General features: G+C 48.6%; 8 protein-coding genes across 8 annotated transcripts; 4 read left to right on the top strand and 4 right to left on the bottom strand.

The window, feature by feature from the left end:
• Window positions 1-1182: 1182 nt before the first annotated feature.
• Window positions 1183-3170, top strand: K460DRAFT_365814 (cytochrome P450). The gene has a single exon (XM_040933253.1). It carries the CDS (start codon window positions 1223-1225, stop codon window positions 2951-2953), a length of 1731 nt encoding a protein of 576 aa, XP_040787430.1. The 5' UTR covers window positions 1183-1222; the 3' UTR covers window positions 2954-3170.
• A 3-nt stretch (window positions 3171-3173) lies between these two features.
• K460DRAFT_99840 (kinase-like protein) lies at window positions 3174-4787 on the bottom strand. The gene has a single exon (XM_040938865.1). It carries the CDS (start codon window positions 4752-4754, stop codon window positions 3393-3395), a length of 1362 nt encoding a protein of 453 aa, XP_040787431.1. The 5' UTR covers window positions 4755-4787; the 3' UTR covers window positions 3174-3392.
• A 1345-nt stretch (window positions 4788-6132) lies between these two features.
• On the top strand, window positions 6133-8120 carry K460DRAFT_99845 (uncharacterized protein). Its single transcript, XM_040938866.1, has 2 exons — window positions 6133-6679; window positions 6747-8120. Exons 1-2 carry the CDS (start codon window positions 6298-6300, stop codon window positions 7844-7846), a joined length of 1482 nt encoding a protein of 493 aa, XP_040787432.1. The 5' UTR covers window positions 6133-6297; the 3' UTR covers window positions 7847-8120.
• A 274-nt stretch (window positions 8121-8394) lies between these two features.
• Window positions 8395-10191, bottom strand: K460DRAFT_376448 (uncharacterized protein; the record flags this gene model as incomplete). Its single annotated transcript, XM_040934880.1, has 2 exons — window positions 8395-9735; window positions 9802-10191. 2 exons carry the CDS (start codon window positions 10189-10191, stop codon window positions 8395-8397), a joined length of 1731 nt encoding a protein of 576 aa, XP_040787433.1.
• A 251-nt stretch (window positions 10192-10442) lies between these two features.
• Window positions 10443-12640, top strand: K460DRAFT_99857 (uncharacterized protein). The gene is made up of 4 exons (XM_040938867.1): window positions 10443-10816; window positions 10862-11492; window positions 11539-12209; window positions 12259-12640. Exons 1-4 carry the CDS (start codon window positions 10516-10518, stop codon window positions 12513-12515), a joined length of 1860 nt encoding a protein of 619 aa, XP_040787434.1. The 5' UTR covers window positions 10443-10515; the 3' UTR covers window positions 12516-12640.
• A 1294-nt stretch (window positions 12641-13934) lies between these two features.
• K460DRAFT_416235 (uncharacterized protein) lies at window positions 13935-14838 on the top strand (the record flags this gene model as incomplete). Its single annotated transcript, XM_040937782.1, has 5 exons — window positions 13935-13987; window positions 14039-14104; window positions 14164-14239; window positions 14310-14582; window positions 14645-14838. 5 exons carry the CDS (start codon window positions 13935-13937, stop codon window positions 14792-14794), a joined length of 618 nt encoding a protein of 205 aa, XP_040787435.1. The 3' UTR covers window positions 14795-14838.
• Window positions 14839-14905: 67 nt separating this feature from the next.
• Window positions 14906-20633, bottom strand: K460DRAFT_416236 (P-loop containing nucleoside triphosphate hydrolase protein). The gene is made up of 6 exons (XM_040937783.1): window positions 20209-20633; window positions 18887-20121; window positions 18605-18838; window positions 18382-18558; window positions 17034-18323; window positions 14906-16934 (listed from the first exon to the last, which is right to left on the bottom strand). Exons 1-6 carry the CDS (start codon window positions 20392-20394, stop codon window positions 15266-15268), a joined length of 4791 nt encoding a protein of 1596 aa, XP_040787436.1. The 5' UTR covers window positions 20395-20633; the 3' UTR covers window positions 14906-15265.
• A 1584-nt stretch (window positions 20634-22217) lies between these two features.
• On the bottom strand, window positions 22218-23978 carry K460DRAFT_354745 (uncharacterized protein; the record flags this gene model as incomplete). Its single annotated transcript, XM_040931814.1, has 1 exon — window positions 22218-23978. One exon carries the CDS (start codon window positions 23976-23978, stop codon window positions 22218-22220), a length of 1761 nt encoding a protein of 586 aa, XP_040787437.1.
• Between the last annotated feature and the right edge of the window lie 359 nt (window positions 23979-24337).

Genomic DNA, 24337 nt, shown 5'->3' on the forward strand with positions numbered 1-24337 from the left:
ACGGCCGGTATGGTTTCCGTAACCCTACAATACGGTCGATGAGACCGTAGCGTTGGCTAACTTCTAAAAGGGATAACATCAGAACCAGAGGCTTAGAACCGAGGTATCAGCGCTCTGAAGAGTGCCATCAATATTATCGTTCTGCGCAATCTTACCTTGGAGCCTCTAAACTGGAACTAAATGTCGTTTAAGTCGTTGCCAACCCCGTCGATCAGTAGCTCGAGAGTGGCACATCCTGTGCTATTGGAGAATCTATTTCTCTATCTTGAAAGCTTAGACGAGCTAGGTATGGAATGCGCATTCGAAAAAAGTAGTGAGCCCTACTAGGAGCTGAAAGACACGCCGCCATGTCTTTCATTGGCCTACCCGATCTCAGAAACACCTTTCCTACTTTTCTCCTGTGCTCCTCTACCGACAACATCTCCCTGACTTCTGGAACTGACCTATTTGACAGTCACAGTCCGCTAGGGAATATTTCTAGATAACGCCGAGGAAACTTCCTGATACTTAGCTTCGATGAATTCAGCCTAAGATACAGCAATGAGGGCGCTGCTCGGATGTCACAATATCCGGGTCCGAGGTCAACATACAGCTGACTACCCATTCTGTATCAGATCCCTTGTTGCAGGTCAGAGTAAGTTTATTTTCACAACATCGCTCGACCTAGATATTTCATGTTTGTTTCTCACCAACGCGTGCAGGTAAGCTACAGATAGCTCTTGGAGCTTTATAACCTTTTTTTCTCAATCAAGACACACAAGATCTGTCTAATCTCCATCAATGTTAGTACTGCATGCAAGTCAAACGCAAGTCGGAGCTTGTGCCGCACCCCCGTTCCAGGCATAGTCGCTTTGCGATCACCATACGAGATACCGCTTCGAGATCCGTCATACGATGCTGACTCGACTAGCGTACAAATCCGTCCTCGCCCAGCTTCCACATCTAGCCTAGAGGCCATGTACAGCGGAAGAAAGGCCCAATTCGAATTGCAGTGGTTTGCTGGGCCTGCAGAAAGATACGTAGTATTCTGGTGGCGAGAGGCCATTTTCGCCGTGGCGACAGTGGCAGTCGGGTTTATCCGCCTCTGTTGGCTTGCGCCATTGCAGGGGAACATCAGGTTTAGCGGAACCCCACGCTTATTTGTCGCAGCATTCCAGTATGTTTTTCGAGCGATTCACTCACCAGCGACTCGGGTTGTGCGACCTGCCGTACTACAACTCCCATGTCTCCTCCGCTTCTTGTGTATGCGTTTGGCGTCTTCGTTGTTACGTGGGTCCTTGCGCACGCGCACCTCGTCCCGAAGCCCATATCCGGCATTCCCTACAACACTCTCGCGAGATACATGCCATGGGGTGATCTCATCACTCTAGGAATTCACAACTGGCTCACCGGCGGCGTGTTTGACTGGTTCTCGCTGCAATGCCTCAAACACAGGTCACCTTTAATCCAAGTCTTCATTCCGTCTTTTTCAACGACGCATCCCACTGTGGTCCTCGCTGAGCTGAGAGAAATCGAGGATATCGTGACTAGAAGAGCTGTTGAGGTTGATCGTGCTGATACTATGCATATCTGGTTCGGCATAGTAGCGCCGAGAGCAACGATTGGGATGAAGAGTGAAGATCGGTCGTTCAAGGAACAGCGGAGATTGTGGAATGTAGTGCTTAGTCCGCGGTTCTTAGAGGATGTCGCTGTGGAGAGATTTGGTGAGGTTGCAGTCAAGCTCGCCGATTTATGGAAGAAAAAATCAAACATAGTACAAGAAGAATTAGCGTTTCAAGTGCAAGACGATATGAGAATAGCAACTTTGGATGGGATCTGGAAGATGAACGTTGGTTCTGAACTGGGGCTGTTGAATGCTAAGCTGGAACGATTGGAGCAGCCAAAGGCGGTAAGAAAGAGTGGGAATGGTAAAGCCGTATTTTCAAACACGGTGATGCCTGAGTTTTACAGTATATTGGGGACGCTGTTAATGGTCTTGGACTGGGTAATGCAAGGCATCAGTCCGCGAATGTACACCTGGTTCTTCAACACGACAGGTATACTTGCGCGCGCAGCAAAGAGGAAGGACGAGGTACTGAAACGGTGCATCGCCATCTCTCGAGAAAGAGTACATCAGAATTCTGGCAGCGAGCCCATAGATACGACCTGCGCCCTTGGCGAGGTAATGCGGAAAGACTTCTCACTAAATAGCAAGGCAAGCGAAGCCGCAAGCAACGGGGCATCCGGTGACGATGCCCTGACGGACGAACTCCTCGAGCTTCTCATCACTGGCCATGAGACCACCGCATCCTCCATCTCATGGGCCCTTAAGTTTCTGACCGACCACCCTGAAGTCCAATCACGACTTCGAACGTCGTTATACGCTGCATTTCCAAACTCAACACTACCGACTGCGAAAGATATTTACACCACACCCTTATCATACCTTGATGCCGTCATTGCCGAAACTCTGCGCTTATCGTTGACGGGTCCGATTTCCTTTCGCCAAACACTAGTGCAATGCGATATTCTGGGTCACACAGTGCCCGCTGGGACACCGCTCGTTCTAGTCACTGCTGGACCATCATATGACTCACCCGACATGCCATTCGTACCAGAGTATCTCCGCTCAAAGACATCCCAAGCCACATATCTTCGAAAGCATACTCAAACGTACCCGATAGCTCCAGCCACTGACAGTCTCCACGCCTTCAACCCTGCTCGCTGGATTCGTGAAGATGGAACGTTCGCTCCAGATGCAGTGCACATGCTGCCTTTCTCTGCCGGCCCGAGAGGGTGTTTCGGGAAGAAGATTGCGCTCTTGGAAATGAGAATCATGCTCGCGGTGTTGATGATGCGGTTTGAGTTTCCGCGGCTGAGGAAGGGGTTGAGTGGGTATGGCGCTGTAGATGGATTGACAAGGCGGCCGACGTGTTGTTATGTTCAGCCGAAGACTATTGGTACAAGGGCTTAGAAAGATTTGATAGAGGTTAAGAGATTATGATATAGACGTCAGTTTCCTTTGGACGGTTTCTACCATGTCGAGATTGATTGCCATGTGAATTGAGATATCTCGAGTTGAATAGCTCTTGCAAGATATTTGAGCTCCTCTCAATCACCACATATGGGGGAGCTCGTAAGAAGACTTGGCGCGCCCTGTTTGATAGCAAAACACTTCGTTCTTCAACGCTTCCATAACTTCATCTCATTCGTAACAGCCGCCGACTTCTCATCAACATGTGCTGCACTAGATGGGCACTTCTACATTGTGGGTTGTTCAATTTGGTAGGGCATTCTTGTTGGCGAGCAAGACAAATTGGTTTGCCTTGCCGTCTACAGTCCCGGATCTTGCGCAGGGTTGTAATAATGCGCTTAACACTCCTAACAAAATGTGTCTCTATGACTTGTGTAATTTATGTAACTGTATGTACAGACGCAGTATCCCCAGCGTCAAAGTCTACTAAAGATGAAGACAAGGCACACTTTCCAACCAGATTGTACACCATTAGCGCATCAAGAACCTGCTGTGCACTTGGTCTTGCCTGCCTCTTGAGTGAGACCATAGATGAGCATATCTGTGCCACTGGCTGAATCTCCACTGGAAGTTTCTTTAAGTGTAAGATAGTTTCTTGAAGTCTTTCTGTGTCTTTGGCGTACCACGCAGGCAGCTTTGAGTTGTCCTTTTTGTAAAAGGCTGTGACTTCCTTACCGAACGCGGTCAACATCTCAAAAAAGATGCAGCCAAGCGAAAATATGTCAGAGGACCTGCTCCGAACGTCATACTGAAGGACTTCGGGAGGTGCGTATTTACCAGTGTAAGCGTCTGGTCGTCCTGTGCTGTCGGAACCCTCCTCTTCAAACTCGGTCGCGATGCTGAAGTCAGACATTATAACACTTCCATTCTTGACCCCTATATTACTGGGCTTCACATCTTTGTGTCGAATTCGCATTGCATGGAGATAGGCAAGTGCGGATACGAGACAGCCGAACCATTTCCCTCTTAAGGTTGCTTCGTCGTCCCATACCAATTCTAGGAACTGCTCCAGGTTGAAATCGAACACAGGTAATTGAATAAGAACAATGCGTCTCCGCTGAACGTAAGCGCCTACAATGGAGATTATATGGACGTGTTGCAGACGGCGAAGGATCGTTACTTCCGCTTGGATCTGCTGCTTCATCGCCCCACGGTTTCGCTGGGCAATCAAGAAGGTTTTGCAAGCATATATAGTCCCGGCTGTAGGCCCGATAGTGCATCTCCTTGCCTCTACTTGAGCAAATGCACCATGACCTAGATTTCTGACATACTCGAACGGGATGACATCATCGTTACTAAATTCTCTGAACCATTCTAGGCCTTCGATGGTACGTGGTTGTTCAAAGACTTCGCTGATAGAATCATCCAGGTCGTTGGCTGGCTGGTCAGCTCCTGGGAACACGAGGAGTGCCAAGTCAATTAGATGAGTCGCAAGGTGGTCGTACTCGTCTTGTTTAGTCGTCAAGTTCGCGCCACAGAGGATGCAGTGCTGCCTCGGCCCCTCATCCGCGCGAACGGTCCTACACATCTTGGTTATGGCCAGCAGATGCTTCTCCGGAAACAAGCTTTGATGTGTAGATCTGAGGTGGGTTTGGAAAGAATCAGCCGATGAGAGCGTCTCGTTACAATCGTGGCAAACCCACACGGCAGTGATGCGATGTACTGAGTCTTCATGATGCTGCCAATCGTCTCGAGAGCTATAAGTTCGATAGCTCTGGGAGCAGCCACCGAAAGTACACATGAATGGCTCTATATCGTCAAGGACATGTTCCCTAGATGCTTTTGTCAGCATAAATCTAACTATTCCTATGAATAACTTACTTCCACTCCACCTGAGTGATGTCTTTATTCAAGATCATCATGCAGAACGGGCAGTTTGATTCATCACCAAGAAGAGGCCTCGAGTTTAGTGGAATCTGAGGTATTGACAGAGACTTGTTATCCGCATGTACGGATTGCGGCTCCATAATGCCGACGTCGTCTGGGTCATCATGACTCGAATTCCAAATTCCGTACCCTGAGCTATTTGAGCTGGAGGTGACAGAAGAAGCCTCACTGTCGCTGTTTGATGCCCCGAACTCCTCGAGGAGTTCTGAAAGTGGGACTCGATCGTCGTCCAGTAGAAGTGGTTGCTGAGGTTCCCCGGATACGCTCGTCGATCTCTGCTTTGATTCCCGCTCCCGTTCCATCGCATTCGTGACAGTCCGTTTAAACTTAAACTGAGAATCTTGAGAGCGTAGCCGCCGTAACCTGTTGAGAGCACCTATACGCCGGTGCAGTTTGGGATTGCATTTGGGAAACCTTTTTTGCACACTATCCACGTCAAATCGAGTGAAGATGTCTTCGCGCACCGCCTGTGAGAGTCTTTCGATATCGTCCGATGGTGTAGCATCTTTCAATGTGGAGGAAAATGTGATCAGTGTGCTAAGCGTGTTGTTGAACTGGGCCTCGAGATCGGCGTCTCTGACTTTGTCATTAATCTTTGTCGGCGACCAGCTTAACGCAGAAGGAGGAGATGTCTCCGATGCAAAGTTAACTAGCTCTTGGAGTAGACTGGTAATGTATGTGCGAAGGCCACTGGAGTGACGTAGCTTTCGGTCCAGTTGGCCAGAGGTAACTCCAAGATCTTCGGCAAGTGACTTGGCCCGATAGAGTGACTGACTGTTGACCTGTTCATGCACGCATTCTAGAACCTTTTGGAATAATGTCCTAACCGGGTATCGAGATTTTATTACAGCGGCAATTCCTGAAGATGGTTCTGAAGACTTCAGCGCTGGCTTTGCGATTGCACGAGACGTGTTGCTGGAGGTAATTGAAGAAGTAGCCAAATCCGCCAGAGGTTGCATGGCGTATTCTAACCAGCCAGATTGGGAAGTTACCGCAATTCAGAAAAATAGCTTTCCCGTGGTCCTGTATAAAGCTTATCGCTGGCATTCGTGTCTATAGACGGGAAAGGTGTTGGCTCAGAAGGCAAGGCTTCTACTTCGCAGTGTTGGCTTTGATTGCTCTTATGCGTTGACCCCGCACTTGGGGGCCGCAATTGCCACGTCAGAGATCCTGACCAAGTATTCTCCTCGTGCCCCATAATACTTTCTTACTTGTAGACTTCCTTATTTTCTCATGTATCTTGAGGATTGGTGTCGTACTCCAACCGATGAACTTGTTCGACAGTCTACGAGTCCATACAACCCCCAGCAAACATATACGACCGCATCACAGCCTGACCTTGGTCGACGTTCAGCAAACTAGGCGCATAGTTCAGGACTCGAGTCTGGTATTGCAGGATGCTGACTGGCGCTGAGATAGCAAGTTTAGTCTTAGCGATCTTGCCTCTCCTTATAAGTGCTGTGGAACACCGAGACGTAGGTCTAGAGCCAGCGAATGCATTGATCTTCCGCAAAAAATACAAAATAGCCCTCCGGTGCACAGTGGACGAGAATAAGATGCTTTTTCGGCAATGTTGTGAGAAGATACTATCGATGGCTGAGGTTGAAAACATTGCAGATCTGCTACGGGAAAAAGACAAAGCAAAGTTGACCAAATTATGGGACAATCCTCAGATGCAAAAGGCATTAGACACCACTTTCGGTCAACAAGATCTCACGGTCATCCTATCCCGCATCCATGAGATACAAAAATATGTCAACAGACTCGAAAAATATTCAGGTGAGATCGAGCTTTCCGCTTCAATATTGGTGCATGCTTGAATTTCTCTAATAGGCATTCAATTTAGAGGCTGGCATATTCGTACATACTGTGCAGAGCACAAGTAGAGCAAAAGATATCAAGCGACTGGGAAAGGCCATCTTGGCCTTGCAAAATGTTTTAGAACGCGAGGCTCTGAGTATCACGATCGGTACGGCGGGGACGGCATGGTACGAAGAGATTGAGAGGATGAAGTCCACGAGGACGCATTTGCAGAACATCTACGCCTGTGTCGATCTGAGCTGGAATTGCGCATGCAAAAGCCACCATGTCGTCAATTTCCAATGTAGAGAAGCACAAGATGCCGACTTGAAGATTATACTTGCGCCCTTCTCTTCGCGCTCTGGAACTGGGAACAAACCGAGCAAATCTCCCTGGCAGATAAGACCGCTCCAGATCAGCACTTCCAAGCGGACCAAGTCAAATACGGCATTACCGAAGACGACCAGTCTCTGTGAGTCTCTTCGTACCACAGGTCTACCAGCACTAGCAGAAACATCTTCAGATTACCAGTACTTGGTTCAAGTCTCAACACTTTTGCCCGATCCAAAATCACTTATCCCGATTTCGAAGGCGTCCAGTACAAGATTGAAGTTGCCTAGAGATCGCATTGCTGTTGGGGCAAAACTGCTGATAACTGTCTTGCAGCAGCATGATGTACCATGGCTGCAGCCTGGCTGGACCACCAATGATGTCTTCATACGATCAGGAACTAACTGCTCCTTGTGTCCATACTTTGAAGGTACATTCAACACAACGAATACGCCCGCCACAGAGAAGCCATTCAAGCCTTTCTATTCGCGAAATCCAACGCTCTACAGCCTCGGCGTCGCTCTCATTGAGATTGTCATGGGAAGCACAATGGAAAATTTGATCAACGATGACGACAGAAACATGGCTTCGCAAGATCCTGCCTGGACCCGCGCATGTGCGGCGTTTCGTCTATGCAGTGAACTTTCTGATCATCTCATCCCACCCGCCTACCGGGACGCAACTAGATACTGTCTGACAGGCGAATTCGGCATGGAGATCAAAGGGAAGGAACTGAGTGATGATGATTTGTTTTCTATGGTCTATAGGAGGGCTGCAAAACCACTGATGGAATTGATTGCCATAGGCAATTATTGATCAGGACCGATCGGTTAGACATTGTTCTGCGGCGAGAGTTTGCAGACATGACTAGCACTATGTGTAGATCTACGACGAGTTTTCGCAAGCTACACACTATACTTGATTTCATCATAAGCGCTAGAAAGCAACAAGAAAATGTTGCTATGCTGACAAAACCGCTCCTTCGTTTCTCTCTTGTCGGGTATGCGCAATAGACACACTCTTGAACGAATTCAATCACTACCACACTACCACTCGCCCATACAACATAAGTCTAGTGTAGATGAATATCAGGAGAACACTCGAATCTGAACGTTGGTGGCGGTGCAGAAACATTGCTAGGCATGAACCGCATTGGACCAATGTTGTCAAAACCAGCCCGCCTTCTCCATAAGTTCACAGGGGCTAGTTTTCATTGCCTAGCACTGCCCTTAGCCCTAACCCTAAACCCTGACCATTGGAGATATCGCATGCATTCCGGTGGTGTTATGTGCGCCTCGCATTTGCACAGATACCAGAAACACTCGTGCCTCGGCCTCCCTGGTCATCAGCAGCGACTGTTCTTATCAATCTGGATGATGCTGGAACATGTATTCGTAGTTCTCTTTTAGTTGTGCGACAACGCCCTGATACACCGCTTTCTGGAACTGAGCGTCCTCGAGGCTACTGGCACGGCGATCGAAATCGCAGCGGATGCATCGCCTGACTGCATCACTGTATTTGCCACCGGCCTCGCTATACAGCTCATCGACGAGGCGGTCTGCAGTATTGTACTCAGCCATGAAGTCAACTTGCATAATGCCGGTATCATGCGGCCCATCTGCATCCTTGTGCAGTTCTGCTAACGTCTTGCCGTACCAGAGCTCGATTAATGCCACACCCAGAGCATACAATGTCTGATTACGGATGATTCGGCTCATGGCATTAGGCGTTTCAGTCTTTGGGGTTGGCGTGGTCTGATTAAAGTTTTGCGATACAAAAGGTTGGTCGTAAAGTGCTCTGCCCGGCCGCTTGACGAAGAAAATGGTGTCTTTCCCCCAATTTTCGTCGAGCCATGGAGTCTCGTGAAGCTGAAGTACGCTACTGGCGAGGGTGACTGCTAGCTTTAGGCGATCCCTACGGGCAAATTGCGAGTCGTCTAGCACATTCCGAAGTGAAGATACCACCCAAGTGTCCGTGTCTGGCGGTAGCTGTTTCGTAGGGTAGATATGTACTCCATATTTGTGTTTAGCAATCTCGTTTGCTAACAATGAAAAGCAAACGTCGCGTTGAGGTTTTTGGAGCGCGTAGATTGCTGAACAAAGATCCTTTATTGGTTGCATGTTGGGCTGAGGTTCCAAGGCTGCTTGTATAGCTTTCTTCGCTTGTTTTGCGAACCGGACACCCTTTCCAATTTGACCTCCACATGCCGCGGTTGCTGTCGAGCTTTGCTTTTCATACTCAATGCGTACGTCGGCTTCTTCCCAGGTCCATGGTTTCATACTCGTAGAGCTTATTTCTGTCTTGTGATGATGATTGAATCGGAATAGCACGTGGAAAGGGTCACGCATTGTTTCTTCGTCCTCATAATCCTCGTCGTCCTCATCACCCGAGCCGTCTTCCATGCGTGATTCAAGACGGAGGCTGACACTATGATCCGCTTGACATGGGCAATTCCATCCCGTGCTCAAAGCAGTGTAGAAATTGTCCGCTCTGTCTTTGATAACTCGAAAGTTTGGGGCGGACTGACAATCCTGCTTCGATGACGTTTGGCGAGCATCAAGGTACGCTGTTTGGGTCGTCAGGCGGTATAGTGACTGATTAGCTTGTCGCAGCTTTCCCATCAAATCACTGTAATCTGATTTCCTTAGACTGAATTTGAGTCGTCTGTAGTGCTCCTTGAAAGAAGTCTGCTCAGAGAATTGGGGCTGCGAAAATAGTTAATGAATCTGCAACCATAAGGACATGAAATTCGTTCGCGCGGAAGTTCGCACCTTTCCGGCACCATCTAGCTTCAATTTCTCCTTGAACTTGTCGGCAGTCATTATCATGTGAGTTATGCTCTCCATGTACGAGTCATAACTCGCCCCTAGCCTACTGCGAAGCTTCCGGTCGAACTTCGCCTCTGTCCAGCGCCCACCTCCTGGATCCGCGAGGAACTCTGTCATATCCTTTTGACTCACTACACCTACCAACAGCATGTTGATACTGTTGACGTACATAGTGTTCTCGGCCCGTAGCTCATATAGTATGTTATTCACTTCCTCTTTGTATTTCCAGTATCGCTTTGTTACCGCGATGCCCTCGGCATAAAATTGAAGGCCTGCAAGTATCAACGGTATCGAGCCGAGGACTAGTCCAGCAGCCTCAATACCAGTGGCCATAATGGATAGGGCTGGCGCCTTCGGACTCGCTGTACTGATGCTACCAAAGGAAGTTCGGCCAATTCCAGTCAGAGCCGTCAAAAAGAAACCTAAAGGAACGTCTTTAGTATGTTATACTAGCATCTAATTTCTGGGGAGGCTTTCGAAATGAGAGAAGCCAGGTGGAGATGGAAGGCTGACGCTGAGTATGCAGGTGCACACAAAGTGCGGGGCAATTGGGGGCTGAATCGAAGGCTCATACATCGCCACTCATATCCCAAGTGTCAACGCTAACAATACGCACGCGACCCACCAAACTCACAGACAGATAAAGCGATCGATATAATGAGCACCTTGACGATGGCGGTGCCTGTAGATGCTGAAGTTGTAATAGCTACAGTGGTGTTGGACATCGCGCGCGACTTCCTTAGCCTCGCGGATGCCTTGACGACGGAACCACGCTTCGCCGCCCAAGTTGCTTCTGTAGCGGTTCATGACGAGTTCTCGCGCTTCAAGCTATGGGCAGGAAACATAGCAGCGCACCAGAAAGGCAGACGATCCTTGGAGTATCGATTACGTGATGCCGCCCATCTCAAAACAGAGACTCATAACCTGCTTGATGCTCTTTCAAGCGCTTTGCATAATGGTATGTTCTTCGGTTTACAGATAGACTATATCTAATTCAAAACAGCTTTGGCGATCGTCAAAGGGGAGAGGGTACCTTGGGATGACTTCTCCGGCTCTGACTCTGAGCTGTCTGACGATGACGAATCGAGCAATGACCTCCAGGGGAGCACAGAACTCAAACAGTTGTTGGCAAGCACCAGGACTGTAATCACCTCTTTATTTCGGCTCTCGATGGCTATTCGCGATCCCGCGCCGAATAGTCAGTCAAAGAGCACCATCACTATCGACAAATCCTTCTATCAACAGCATGACATTCAGCACGTCAAAGAGAAATTTAAGGCTTGTCCGGATTATTTAGCTGAAAGGTTAGGCCGAGCCATATCGGGAAGAAGACAGTATCTCAGTTACCGGGAAGAACATCACCAGAAGTTAGCTAAAAACATCGAAAAGATTGGGTACGAGAGGCCCATCACAGAGTTTACAACAAACAGCACAGAAGCAACTAGATTAAAACGCTCTAACAGCCTCAACGTTTTTGACGAAGGGGATGATGCAGCATCGCAGACCTCCTATGCCACTTCAGTCAATGCTACCATCAGAGTTCCACCATTACCTAAAGAAGCACGTAACAAGGAATTCTTCGAATGCCCTTTCTGTTTTCTGCTTGTATCGATACATACTGCCACCGGATGGAAGTAAGTATATCAGCCTTTTTCAGATGTAAGTTAATGACAAGCGAAGGCAACACATGTATCGAGATCTCCATCCATACTGCTGCACCTATGAGCATTGTACAACAGCCGACCGGCTCTACGACTCTCGAAGGTCTTGGTTTGCACATGAACTAAAAGCTCACCGAACGTCCTTCGAGTGTGTCGAGGGATGCGAGAAGACCTTCCAGGTGGACTCGGAGTTCGAGAGCCATGTGCAGAAAAACCATCCAGACTTAGCTTCATTAGATATGCTCTCGGCTCTCAAACGCACATCAGCGAGAAATGCCAGCCTTATGGAATCGACTATATGCGACCTATGTGGCAGAACACTGACGCTTAGAACTCTACAGAGACATTTGGGGAGCCATCAGCAACAGCTGGCTTTATTTGCACTTCCACCAAATCTTGACGACACTGAAGAGGATCTAAAAGATGACGAAAAGGATGCGCTGAATCTTGACGATGAAGATGATGATGAAGATATATCTGATATAAGCGACGAGCAAGATCTAGGCGATGTAGGCGATGTAGGTGATAGCGATTACTATGAGGCTACCAACGCATCGGCTGGAAATTACGAAGAGACTGTATTGCAGGCGAACCCGTATGCAGAGGTTCACTCAAGACTCAATCAATCTCCTCACGATTTTGACCCTGTAGGGTATTGGAAGGCAGAGGATATGACCTCCGATGTTCACGGTCAGTATATAGAGTCAATCACCCTCCCCTCACTAACCCTCAGTTACAGATTTATCTGAATCGCCATTGCCACGATCTGCACACGACTTTGCTTCTAAAGCTGTGGGAGATCAGTCTGATAAATCCAGTAGCAGTTCTGATGTAAAATCTACACAGAAACGAGAACATGTCAGCCGAGAACGTATTACGAATGAAAAAGGGAAAGATATCTCGAAAGAGACTGCAGGGTTATCACTCGTACAGGAGGTACGTACATATTACCCCCCTCTATGTTTGCGATGCTCTTACAGCATTACTAAATTATGAGCATGAGAAGCTTGGGTGTGACAGCTTCTCTGAGTGTTCTGGTCTCGTCTTATTAATATCAATACACAACTTTGCTGACTTTGTGTAATATAGGCTACTAACATTGAAATTCTACAACAGGAGCTAGAGGAATCTGCAACAGAGGAGCACATACCAATACTAGAGCAAGATCAACTACCTCTTGACCAGGAGAAGAACGAGGACGTATCTAGCTTGGAGGCGAACGTTGAGAGACTACAACGCGAAGCAATGTCGGCACACGATGATCACGAGGAGCTAGGAAAGCTCTTGGAAGCTACGAAAACCGGTCTAGATCAGTTGAGACATGATGATGAGGAACGCCGTAACGAGAGAATAAGGGTAGAGTTTCAGGATCAAGAGCAACAAAACGGTGTCGACAAGGACGATAACGAGGAACTTGAAAAACAAATGCGGAAGCGTCTCACTGACTTTGGCTTCGAACAGCCACAGATCGAGGCTATGATCAATCCGAAAGAGTCGACCCAGATAGCTGAAGATGTCAGTACGTGCATCGACTCGGGTCCAAGTGAAGTGAAAGGCAAAGGTCGTGCTGTCTCAGAGTCAGAGCCTCACGTTCCCACATATGCTAAGTGCCACAAGCAATATCTTGACGAAAAAACGCTACTCTACTACGATATCCCTTACGAAAACGAAGGGGACTATCTCATTCTCTTGAGAGAAATGTCCCAGCTAGAAACGGATGTTTTGTTCGAGCATACACGTCGCCTACGCTATAATCCAAAGGTTTTTGATTCAACTCTCTAGGTTGATGGCAATTACGCAATATCGTCGGGGACCCTCATCAAGCTTGGATTTTACTTTCAACGAAGTCAAGTGATTGCATAGACTTTGTACTCAGAGGACACGACTGAGCGTAGGAGTGGGGCAATTAGCTTAGTGGTGGATGAAGCGCTAATAAATCATTTCGTGTGTTATGGAGTAAAACTTTGTCTGTAATCGGGACATCAACGGTGCCAACCCTAATTATAAGAAGCTACGTGTGAGAAATGGTTGATTCTTTTCTGCCATTAATTGTATCTTTAAGATGCGCGTGACAGCAGAAAACATTCTAAGTCAGATTTCAGTACTCTGGGGTTGTGATATTTGAGATGGCGTATAGAGAGGTGAAGACGACTTCGGGTGCATTTGTACCGTTTCCCGCCTAAGATCGTGGTACCCCGCATTGCCAGATAATTTCAGATTTGTCAACCACTTACGGTAGCGCGTTAATTTAGGATCTAACCTTCGGTTCGGCTATAGGTAATTAGAAATCGAGTTAATTCTTTGCTACGTCATCAACATGCTTGTAGGGCGTCATACAAAGTATATAACCCCGGGTAACCCGAGGGGCCCTGTGCATTGTTTATTTGCAAGAACGTACAGTATCTAACCAGAACCATGTCCGACGACAAGAAGAGACAAGCCAGGAAAGTGGCTGCCCAAAATGGCATGTTCGTAGTCCACATTCTCGTTCAATTGTACAATACTAATAGATCATGCAGTGTTAATCCTTCTGGTGCAGCCCTCATAGCTGCAGCGCCCATATACCTTGCTCTTATACCATTAACGTTCGGGCTCCTACCATTTTCAACTTCGTGCCATTCGACCAATACTGATACTCAAATAGGTCGTACCTCACAAAACCTAACAGCATCATCCAATCTCTCACACACGCGCTGATCAAGCTCATTCCTGGCGTCGGCGTGCGTATCCATTTCACTAAAAATGCACACCCGGGGTATCTTTACTGACCAGATACTTCCGCCACATTAGGTCACGTCCGTCACCTCTGGCCGCGCCATTCCTGCCCTCTCAGCCCTGTATCTCTTCTGGACATTCGGCGCGTCGGGCGCGGCATCCGCTGCGGGACAAGCCATGGCCCGTGAAGAAGGGTTTGATAATGACCATCCGAGGAAACATATCAATGCACTGGAGGGGTTGCCATTGAGACTAAGGAGTGCGCATTATGCTCTAATGGAAAACTTTCCCGCGTTCGCACTCGCTGCGGCGTTGGCGCAGGTTATTGCGCCGAACGATGCTCAAGTGGTCAGTCAATGCTTGGGTACATACTTAAAGTCACTTACACTGACTGCATGTGTCCAATCTAGGTCAACTTGCTTGGCTTCCACGTAATCGCGAAGTTGTTGGTGCATTATCCCGCGTACCTCGGGAACGTTGCTCTACCGAGAACCGTTGCACACCTGAGCGCGACGGCGGCGTTGGTAAATGTGTGTTGGACACTAGCTGCTGGTAACTAAGCTATAGTAAACTGTTTAGAAAAGCTACATATACAACAGACAACTTTTAAGATCCAAATAACGTAATGCATAGGATGAAACTTGATGTCAGTATTTGACATTTTAACACCCCGCATCACGCAAAGAACATGACGTCATTGCACCGTCTTTCCTATCCGAAAAGCTCTAAAAAGAATACTCTATCTTGTAGTGCCTCCAAAATCAGCAGCGCATGCACCCATGAAGAACATGTTATAACAGTTTGAAGCGGGAGTCGGTCGGAGGACGTTGCTGTTGCTTACTGGATGTTTGGCCTCGGTTTCTAAATGTCATTCGGGTCGCGCCAGAAATACATTCTGGCATCCTATGCCACATAACAAGGTTCGTGCTACGCCCACAGACTGTACGGTGATTGTAGTCCGATGATATATTAATTAGTCTATACCTCAATACTCCTTTCCACTCCACAAACTCCGAAGTAGAATCTTGACCTTACCGTTCGATGCCATCGTCATCACCATACTTCCGCACAATATTCTCAAAGACCTCATCCAACGTTGCCTTTCCCACACTATAAAATTCGACCCCTAAGTCCCCCTTCGCACTCTCCAACTTTCTAATCAAGTCCACCATCTCCCGACCCTCCGCTGGGACCTCGAACCGTACTTGCCCACCTTGCGTTTCTCTACTGATTTTCGCGTCAGGAAATGTCTCGTGAATCCAGTTTTTCATTACTTGGAGTTCTTCGAGCGTAGTGCGTGGTGCAGAACCCGAAACGACATGGAGGTAGAAGTTCTCGCCAGCCCGCCTTTTGAGATCCTCTCGTCCCCCGAGGGCGAGCATGCGCGAGGATACGATTCCGATGCGGTCGGCCAGCGCGTCGGCTTCTTCCATGGAGTGGGTTGTTAGAACGACAGCGCGTCCTCTTGCTACAGTTTGGAGACAGCGCCATAGTGTTCTCTTTGCGTTGGCGTCGAGCGCTGAGGAGGGTTCATCAAGCACTAGGACACGAGGGTTTCCGACCAAGGCGACTGCTAGAGAGAGTTTGCGCTTAGTGCCACCACTCAGCTTTTGGGCAAGTTGATTTGTCCAATCCTCGAGGCCACATGCTGCAATAACCGTAGAGACATTATAGTCGATATCCTTGACACCTCGTGTCTTCGCGAAGAAGCGTAGAGTCTCTTTGACGGTGAGAACATCGGCCGAATCGAATTGCGGACACACGCCAAGATTTGCTCGAGCAACAACTGCACGCTTAAGGATAGAGTAGCCCGCAATGTCGATTGTGGAGTTCGAAGTAGAAGGCTTGATATCACCCCTAATCATGGAGATGATTGTCGACTTGCCAGCACCATTAGGCCCGAGAAGGGCAAATATCTCGGATTGTTGGACACCAAAAGTTACGTTGTCGACTGCTAGGTTTTTCCCGAAGGATTTGGTGACAGAGTCAACACGAAGGTCGGTGGTTCCTGAGACTAAGCGCTTGCGCTCGCTGAAGAGGTCGGATTCATACATCTCTGTCGCTTCGGGATCCTTGGTGACCTTGTGTGAGCGCGATGCTGGAATGACGAAGCCGCTATCCCACCAAAGCAGGAGTGCAAACAGAAAGATGCCCTGGAGGATGAGGTACATGATCGGTCCGCCGAAAAGATATATCGATCCAGCCGCCCGTTGGTTGCATGACAAGGCCATTTGTTGAAGACCGATAAACAAAGTCCTCTCCAAACATACCGCGGGCGACACGATACCCAGACCAAAGAATAGAGCATTCATCGTAGGCTCCAAATCCGGATACGTGGTCGCACTGTGGACTCCGAGGATGCCACCGAAATATGCGAAGTAGAAGACGACCTGACCCAGCGCCATCAAGAACCAAGCGGATACAGCTCCTTTTGCAAACATCGAAATGACGTAGCTGAGCAGCGCAGCTACGATACCATAGAGAACAAAAATTATGAAGATGAACCCAAGGCCGGTCCAAATGGGAGTGGAGGCAAAAAGAAGGCCAGTGGCAGCAGCGCTGATCACCACAACGAAGATAGCATCGAAGGATAAGTGAGAAAGCCATAGAGGAACTGGCCGGATTCCGTTCGAGTATTGCATCGAGCGAACGTTGGAAATGCGCTCATTCGTAGGATAAAGTGCAAAGAATACAGGGTAACTATAGGTGAAAGTCAGTTTCTGTGATATCCAGGTCAAGTCAAATCTAGCCCAATGGGTTGGAGTTCTTCGCAGCATTCAAAGATGAGGCAGCACTTACCAACACATAATGAGGCCGAAGTAGATGATAACCATCAGTGCCCTGAAATTAAAAAGATCTGGTATGGCAGTCAACGCAAAGGTGTCGTACGCCATCGAAATAGGAACGCCGCCAACCATTATATCCAGAAAGTTGGTCAGCTGACTAAACTGTTTGATCTGGCGAAGGTTGGCTAGGAGAGTTGGCGCTGAATTATCGTCGCCCAACCATATACCACCCCGCAGCGAAGTGAAGGGCGAGTACCCCTTGTAGGTGCTTTTTGCGGCTTGCACTTTCCAGTTATTCTGCACAGCATGAGAGAACTCATCGTAGGTGTTAACTAGTAGCAACCGCTCGACGATCTGACTTGCATTGCTATAACCCCTGGGGAAATTGGTCGAGAAATTCAAAGTGTGGTTCGTCGAGTATGCATCCGCCATTAGCTCAAGTCTAGAACTGATGGTTGAATCGTTGAGCTTGCTGGCTGGTCCGAAAACGTATACTCTTGGGTCAATATAGGATGACGATTGAGTATAGCCTGTGCCAAAGTCGGAACGGATCGAAGAATCGTCGATTAGATCTGCTAGGGTTGGGCAGGCCATTGGTTCTTTGAGTATCTTGATGAGGAGCGGTGCAACGCCGGCACCTGCGATGGCGAAAGCGATTGCGATGAGGTAAGGGATATATCTTCGTTGAAGTATGCGAAACCGCTTGCAGAATAAGATCCACCACTGTTTGAAGACGGAAATCGGTTGGCCTTCTGTCAGCTCGTAGTCACTATCGGTGACATTGACTGTAGCGTCGTGACCTTTGATTGCAGTATCTTCTTCCTCGCTGGAAGCCCTATCGGTCAACAGAGCTTTGTCACCGGTGACTTTGAGAAACAACTCCTCCATAGTAGGGCCTGAAATTTGATAGTCCCGGAGTTGATGCCACTCAAGCTTCTCAGCAAGTTCAGCAGCGAGGGCGGCTGTACCAACACGGTAGACTGTTTGATGTCGTGATTGCTCTTTTTGAATAGGCTTTGATACTTGCACGTCGATATCGGTTTGGTACGGTAACTTGACTGTGTACCCGTCTCCGTAACTATGCTTAAGCGACGCAGCGGTTCCAGAAGCTCGCAGGGTACCCTTGTACATGATGGCAATATCATCGGCCAGATAATCTGCCTCGTCCAGAAAATGGGTGGTCATGATGATGGTTCGCCGCTCACGTTCAACTAGCAAGATCTCCCAGATGCGTCGTCGGGAGATGGGGTCTAGACCGGTAGACACTTCATCAACGCAGCACACAGCGCTCCCACCAGCAAACCTAAAAGTCGGACCAAAGGTTAGTGTGTGTCTCAGACAATTCAGAGGGAGTTACTAACATCATAGCCATCTGCAGCTTTCGTTTCTGCCCGCCACTTAGTGTCTTTGCCTGCGCTCTTAGTTTCTTTAGCAGATCAACGCCCTTGGCAAGGACATTGACTACTTCATCGTTGACTGAAGAAAGACACTTCAGGTCACTGAATATGCGGATGTGCTCCTCGACGGTAAGTTCCGGCCTATAACATATGAGGACCATGCTGATTACGTTGGTGAAAAACATACCATATCACATTCTTTTGAGGTGCATAACCTAGACCACCAGTATGATCAATTGTAATATCCCCGGACGACATCTTTTGATCCCCTGAGATGCAATTCAGTGTGGTTGACTTGCCACAACCGTTAGGTCCAAGAAGACACAGAATTTGCCCGGGATATGCTTTCAGGTCCAAGCCCTTGACTGCGTGCACGTCTTTACGGCGCTTAAAGACTCTCGCAAGGATGCTGGGACGGTAGCTAAATCTTGTAAGCCAGTGTTATTTATGAGATTTTTGATGAACTTACGTTTTGCTAAAACCCGAGAGCGTGACGGTAGCATCGCCTGAACTTTCGGGTTGCGCAAACCTCCGGTGCGAGGACGCAGTCGAGAAAAGGACATGCTCAACGGCGAAAGCGAGCGCCGAGAAAAATAGGATATGGATGACGGCAATGACCCAGTGAGCGTAAAGTGGTAATCGGTAATCGTTGCGACCAAGTTGCTCATGGTGAGTAAGCTTCATGTCGACGCGCTTGTCCAATGCTTCGAAGGTTGCGATACTGGTGAGAAAGTAGGTCAGGTTCGCAGAGGGAAATATAATACTTATGACCGCGCGGGTAGCTTTCGTCTGAGTGGAAAGAACCACTGGCAATATAGCGCCAACAACAGTGATGACGACCATGATCGAGCCGCTGAGCTGTGCCTTCTTGAAGAATGAGGCTCCGAAGAGCGAGAACGAAGTGAATGACATCCCTGAGAGGATGAGAAAACCCACAGGAAGGCTTCCAGAATGAACTGGGAAAACCACGACGGAGATGACGATGCCCACTGCAAGCCAGCTGGGGAAGTAGACCATGGCGAAGGAGATGTAAGTCGCGATCTGCCGGACCAGCCGGCCTCGAATACTGGAACCGCCTGATATCATGGTGTCAATGAGGCCCGACATCCCAAGTTCTCTTTCATGGGCCACAAAGGAGGTTATGTGGTAAACAATACTAATTAAAGTAAATGCAAAAACAGGCCCAAAGGCTTCGATTGCCAGGCTCAGGTAGTTTGAAGTACGAGACTTGTCGAGAAATTCTTGGTCCTGGTCGGTAAAGAGAATGACCCTTGACTCTGACGGAAGCCGAGACGTGTTTTTCATTCTTGATACCCGAATGATTTCCGTGTCCACTGCGCGCTGCAGAGGCAGGAGATTTTTCTCGGGAGCATTCATGTCGCTCAGAACATTGGCGGGACTGCCGCCCTCTCCGCGTAACGTATAGTTCCAGAATCCCATAGATGAATCGTTTGATCGCTCGCTGGGACTAGAATGAAATACGACGGCTCCGTAGCAAGGCGAGACGCCTTTCATATCAGTACGGCATTCTTCAGCCAGCGCCCGGGAACTATTGTAAGTTTTGGGGCTTTTTCCAGCCTCGCTGATCTGCTTAGACAGCGAATCAATGACTGAAGCAACCTCTCCGCCTTTCATGCCATTGTCGATGAAGCCGACGATGTCGCGTCCAGGTGTGGCCGCCAGGCCATCTTTGAGCGACCGGATCTTTGAACAATCAGCAGGGCTTCTCTAGGGTCGCCACTAGTAGGAGTGGTTTGGCTTAATGAGGTGTATGCAATCAGGAGGACTTACGTTATGAGGTGAAGACACGCCCCAATGCTGCGGCGTCGAGAAGAACTCCTTGCTATACGCGACAACCAAAACAATAGCGAGCGGTAAAGCGATTGCACGAATGAAGGTAACGACTGGCTTTCGTACGCAAATAAGCAGCAGATTCTTGCGTATCAGCGCCCAAATTTGTCGGAGTAAAAGGTTCATTATCGCAATTGCTAAGCTGGATGTAGTTCTTGATAATGAGGGGAAATTAATTGACAAGTGAAGAGGCAAACTGTACCATCAAGGAATCTATCTGTTCCCCTGATCGTAAGATTTTCAGAAAAGGTAATAGCGAGAGTGATTGATGTAAAATTAAAAAAATTGAAGCGTAGATAGCAAAACCCATGCGGCACCATCCTGAGTCACGAGCAGTTAGCAACTAATAAACAGATTATAGAGCGATCAACAGAGAATACTTCATTGCGAGGCGGCTATGTGCCCTCGTTGTGTCAGGCCACCCACCTTCAGGCCACCCACAGTACGATTGGAGAGACCAGAAAGGAGAGTTTGGGAGGATGTGGCGGAGTAGCATGCGACCTGCCCATAGCGAGGCTAGCTGCACCGCACAGACCGCCGATTAACCGTTGTGGGGCGGGCAAGCTTCAGAAACACCCATCGACCCCCCGTCAATCCAGAAGACTTACTTATGTTCCCATTCCAATGTTCGAGGTACCGAGAACGTATTATCATTGGCTTCGCGACACTGTACCCTCGGCCTCAAAGTACAAAGCGGAACACAAACCTACGTAATTTGACCCATCGCAACGACACTTCTGCGTGACTGCCTTCAATGCTTTGACCCTGCGGGACCCGCGTACGAAGGATGTCGTATTTTTGGGTTTTGGCCTTTGGTGGCCTTGCTTCGTACTGCCAATGTTACAGGCAGATGTAGCAAAATTTGTGCTTTTGCTCCTTTTACGCGTCAACAAGGCGCAGCACTGTTGTCGCTGGGTGATCCCCCACAACTCTTTATCCTACTGTGAGATTCCCCGAGCCACTATCGAGTGTCAAAGACGACAGATGTCGCTAGGCAAGGCAAGCGATCAACAAGGCTCATTGGCCTCCTCGATCTCTGACACCATGCACAGGTGTTCCAAGGTTGGGAGTGGAGTTGGTTTCCTGCATCGGCTGTGTTCGCAAGGCAGACCGAGCGAATGACATGTCATCAACAAGCACCCAGAAGAAAAGCTTGTGATTTTAACCCCACTTTTAATTCTCTCCTAGATTTTATGTACGACGTCAGAGACCTATCTAACCCAACTGAGAAGAAGAATAGGAAATCTGAAATGTCAGCCGGGTCAACCGTCATTCTACGCAACATGGTGACAGTTGGTGGTCGCAGTCTCCTCTTCCTACCTCACATCCCAGATCCAGGGCTAATCGTACATCGTCTTGCTCAGTCCTTAAGTCCGCATGGGCATCAAACTTCCCACTCCTCCGATGCTTGCGTAGCATCGACCTCGCCATGCGCACCAACTTATCGACTAACATTCTATACGTTTTCCCCACCCCATTGCCAAGCTCATCGTCGAACGGAGATATCTTAGAAATCAGCTGCTCGAGGTCTTCGTCCCTGATGCTCCACGATCTCGGCTCGTCGGGACGCCACGCCTCATCGACCATAATCCATGTCCCAATCCAGAGAGCTTTGACGAACTTTGCGATAGCTACAGCAATCGTTTTAACTCTAGAACTGCTAGTTTTGGAGCGTGCTCGACCGACAGAACGAGTGAGCGCTGAGGTTGTTGATACCGATAGAGCTGCTCAAGGCTGCGGACGAGGGCGGAGATTGTGATCGTGAGGTAGTTGCGCTTTCCCGGCTTTCTTTTGTCCGCTCTGGGACGTACGAGATAAGTCGTTGTTTGTGCTGGGGGATGAGGAGCCACTTGGAGATAGAGACGGAGCGTTTCCTCTGTCGCTACACACTCCCTTGAATTTACATATCCCCTCTCAAATTTCTTACATGTACAATGTGTATGCATCATTTAGGACACAGTTGCAATCTTGAAATATTCTTGACACATCTCCAGTGGCCATACAACGTTCTTGATCATCTCGCTGCGCCAGAATTTATCTGCGTTATTCGTGCCCGTGAAGCACCACTTTACAGCGGAAGCATAATCAACACCAGCTTCATCACACACGCTTTGTGACCACTTCAGCGCGGCTACCAGATCGAAGGCTTCCTTTTCTTCTCCAGCTCCAACTGGATACCTTTGACGAAGAGGATGGTCTTCTAGTCGTTGACGAAAGCAAAGCTCTAGGAGGAGTATCCCAAGTGAGTAGAAGTTACAGTCTTTGGTGTCCGCATTACCGCTCGTTTGATGAGAGAGTGGAAAGCCGCGGCAGATGAAGGGCTCGTAGTTTGATACGCTGCAGTCGTCGTTCTCGCATGGAAAGAATAGAACTTCTTTTTTTGTGAGACCAGTTTTCAGCCATGGAGTAAATTGGAGCTGGGCGACCGAAGAAGCGAGAAGTAGAGCGATAGAGTAGCTTTGACGTCTGGTGAGGTGCGCTTCGTAGTCGCTAGAGAGGATACGATCCAGTGTTAGTGGTCCACTGTCTTTAGGTTGTCTCCTCTTCAATGAAGGGTGGAGGTGGTATTCCTCGTCAGCATGGCGGACCATGCCAATGCATGGATTGCCCTCTTGGCTACCCAGAAGCTCACACAGCTGAAGATTTGGCCTGACTGGAATGTCTAACTCAATCTTGGGTACAGATGGGCTGCATGTTGTGAACATAACCTTCTTTCGCATTGCGTATGGCGGTGTTAATTCCGGTGTTGGAGTACGATCAGACGGAAAACCTGATAATTGAAGCGCGTTGGGGGGCTCAATGAGCTTTTGTGGAAAGGCGCAGTCAATCGTTTGTCCACACTGCAACTCCCTCCATGACCATGGAATATTCGCTTCAGCCGATGGGGCGACGAACATAAGAATGAGTTCGAAACATATTTCTGGAAGTCTGCGATGCTCTAGTCGAAGGTTGGCATAATGGTACTGTTGACAAGAGCACTGCCATGCCCTTTGGATGGCCTTGAAGAGGTGATCTGAGTTTTCCCGCGCCTTCTTAAATGCCGTTTCTAGCACGTAAACATGTTTGGGGTTCGAAGTAGCGGCGTTCTCGAGCGTGGAAATCTTGTCGCTCGTGCCGAGGAGCTTCTCCAAACGCCCATTGCAATCCCTCAACTGTTCGAAAAGCTCACTTCGCACTGGATCGTTGAAGCTGAACTTGATCCGAAATGTCTCATAGTCCCATTTTGTTTTTGTTGAAGCAAGTTTAGAAGACTTGCTCGGCGGCTGTGGGCTTGAAGGTCTCCGTTGTTTCTGCGGCTCTGGCGGAGCTAACTTGCTTTGTACGTTCGTATTATCGAGACAAAGCTCTCTCCTCAACTCGTCAGCTGTCTCAGTCATTTGGCGAATTATTTCCATGTACAGGCCGTATGATTCTTGGAGCCTTTCCTCCAGGCGTTCCTGCATAGGCTTGCTTGTCCAACCTTTACCACCTGGGTCACCGACCAGACGAGCCACCTCATCTGCATCGTTCACAATCGGCAGTAGAAGCTCTTTCAAATTACGCCTGTACAGGATTTCATGATATTGAACATCCCTGCAGCATTTCGTGTGTTCCTTTCGCACCCGCCAGAAGAAACCACCAACTTTTGCAGCACCACGCCAGTGCTCTAAGCCCGATATGATCAAGGGGAAGGTGCCGAGGAGAACGCCTGCGATTTCAAGGCCACTCATTGACACTGATTGTGTGAAGAGGACTATCAGGAAGGAGTCTGAGCGAAGCGTGGTGTGGTGATCGTATGGGGCACGACTACAGACTGGGAAGGGAAGATTGCGGGTGGTTTAGCCCCGCACTGTCAGCCCCCAACACCTCTTCTCAGCCTCGAAGGAGATCACGCGTACCACGTAAACTGTAAAGAGCCTCTCTTCATTATAAGCAACAGTCACTAGCTGAACGGCAACCGCTCGGACCTTACTCTTGCCTCCTTAAGATCAGAGCGGCATTGTCGCACTCACCCAAACCACTCTTAAACATCATATTATCAACATGGCCTACAGGCCAAATATCACGTAGGCGCCTAAATTCACACATA

The sequence above is a fragment of the Cucurbitaria berberidis genome (genome assembly GCF_010015615.1).
Source record: "Cucurbitaria berberidis CBS 394.84 unplaced genomic scaffold K460scaffold_3, whole genome shotgun sequence".
In the NCBI taxonomy this organism is placed as follows: Eukaryota; Fungi; Ascomycota; class Dothideomycetes; order Pleosporales; family Cucurbitariaceae; genus Cucurbitaria; species Cucurbitaria berberidis.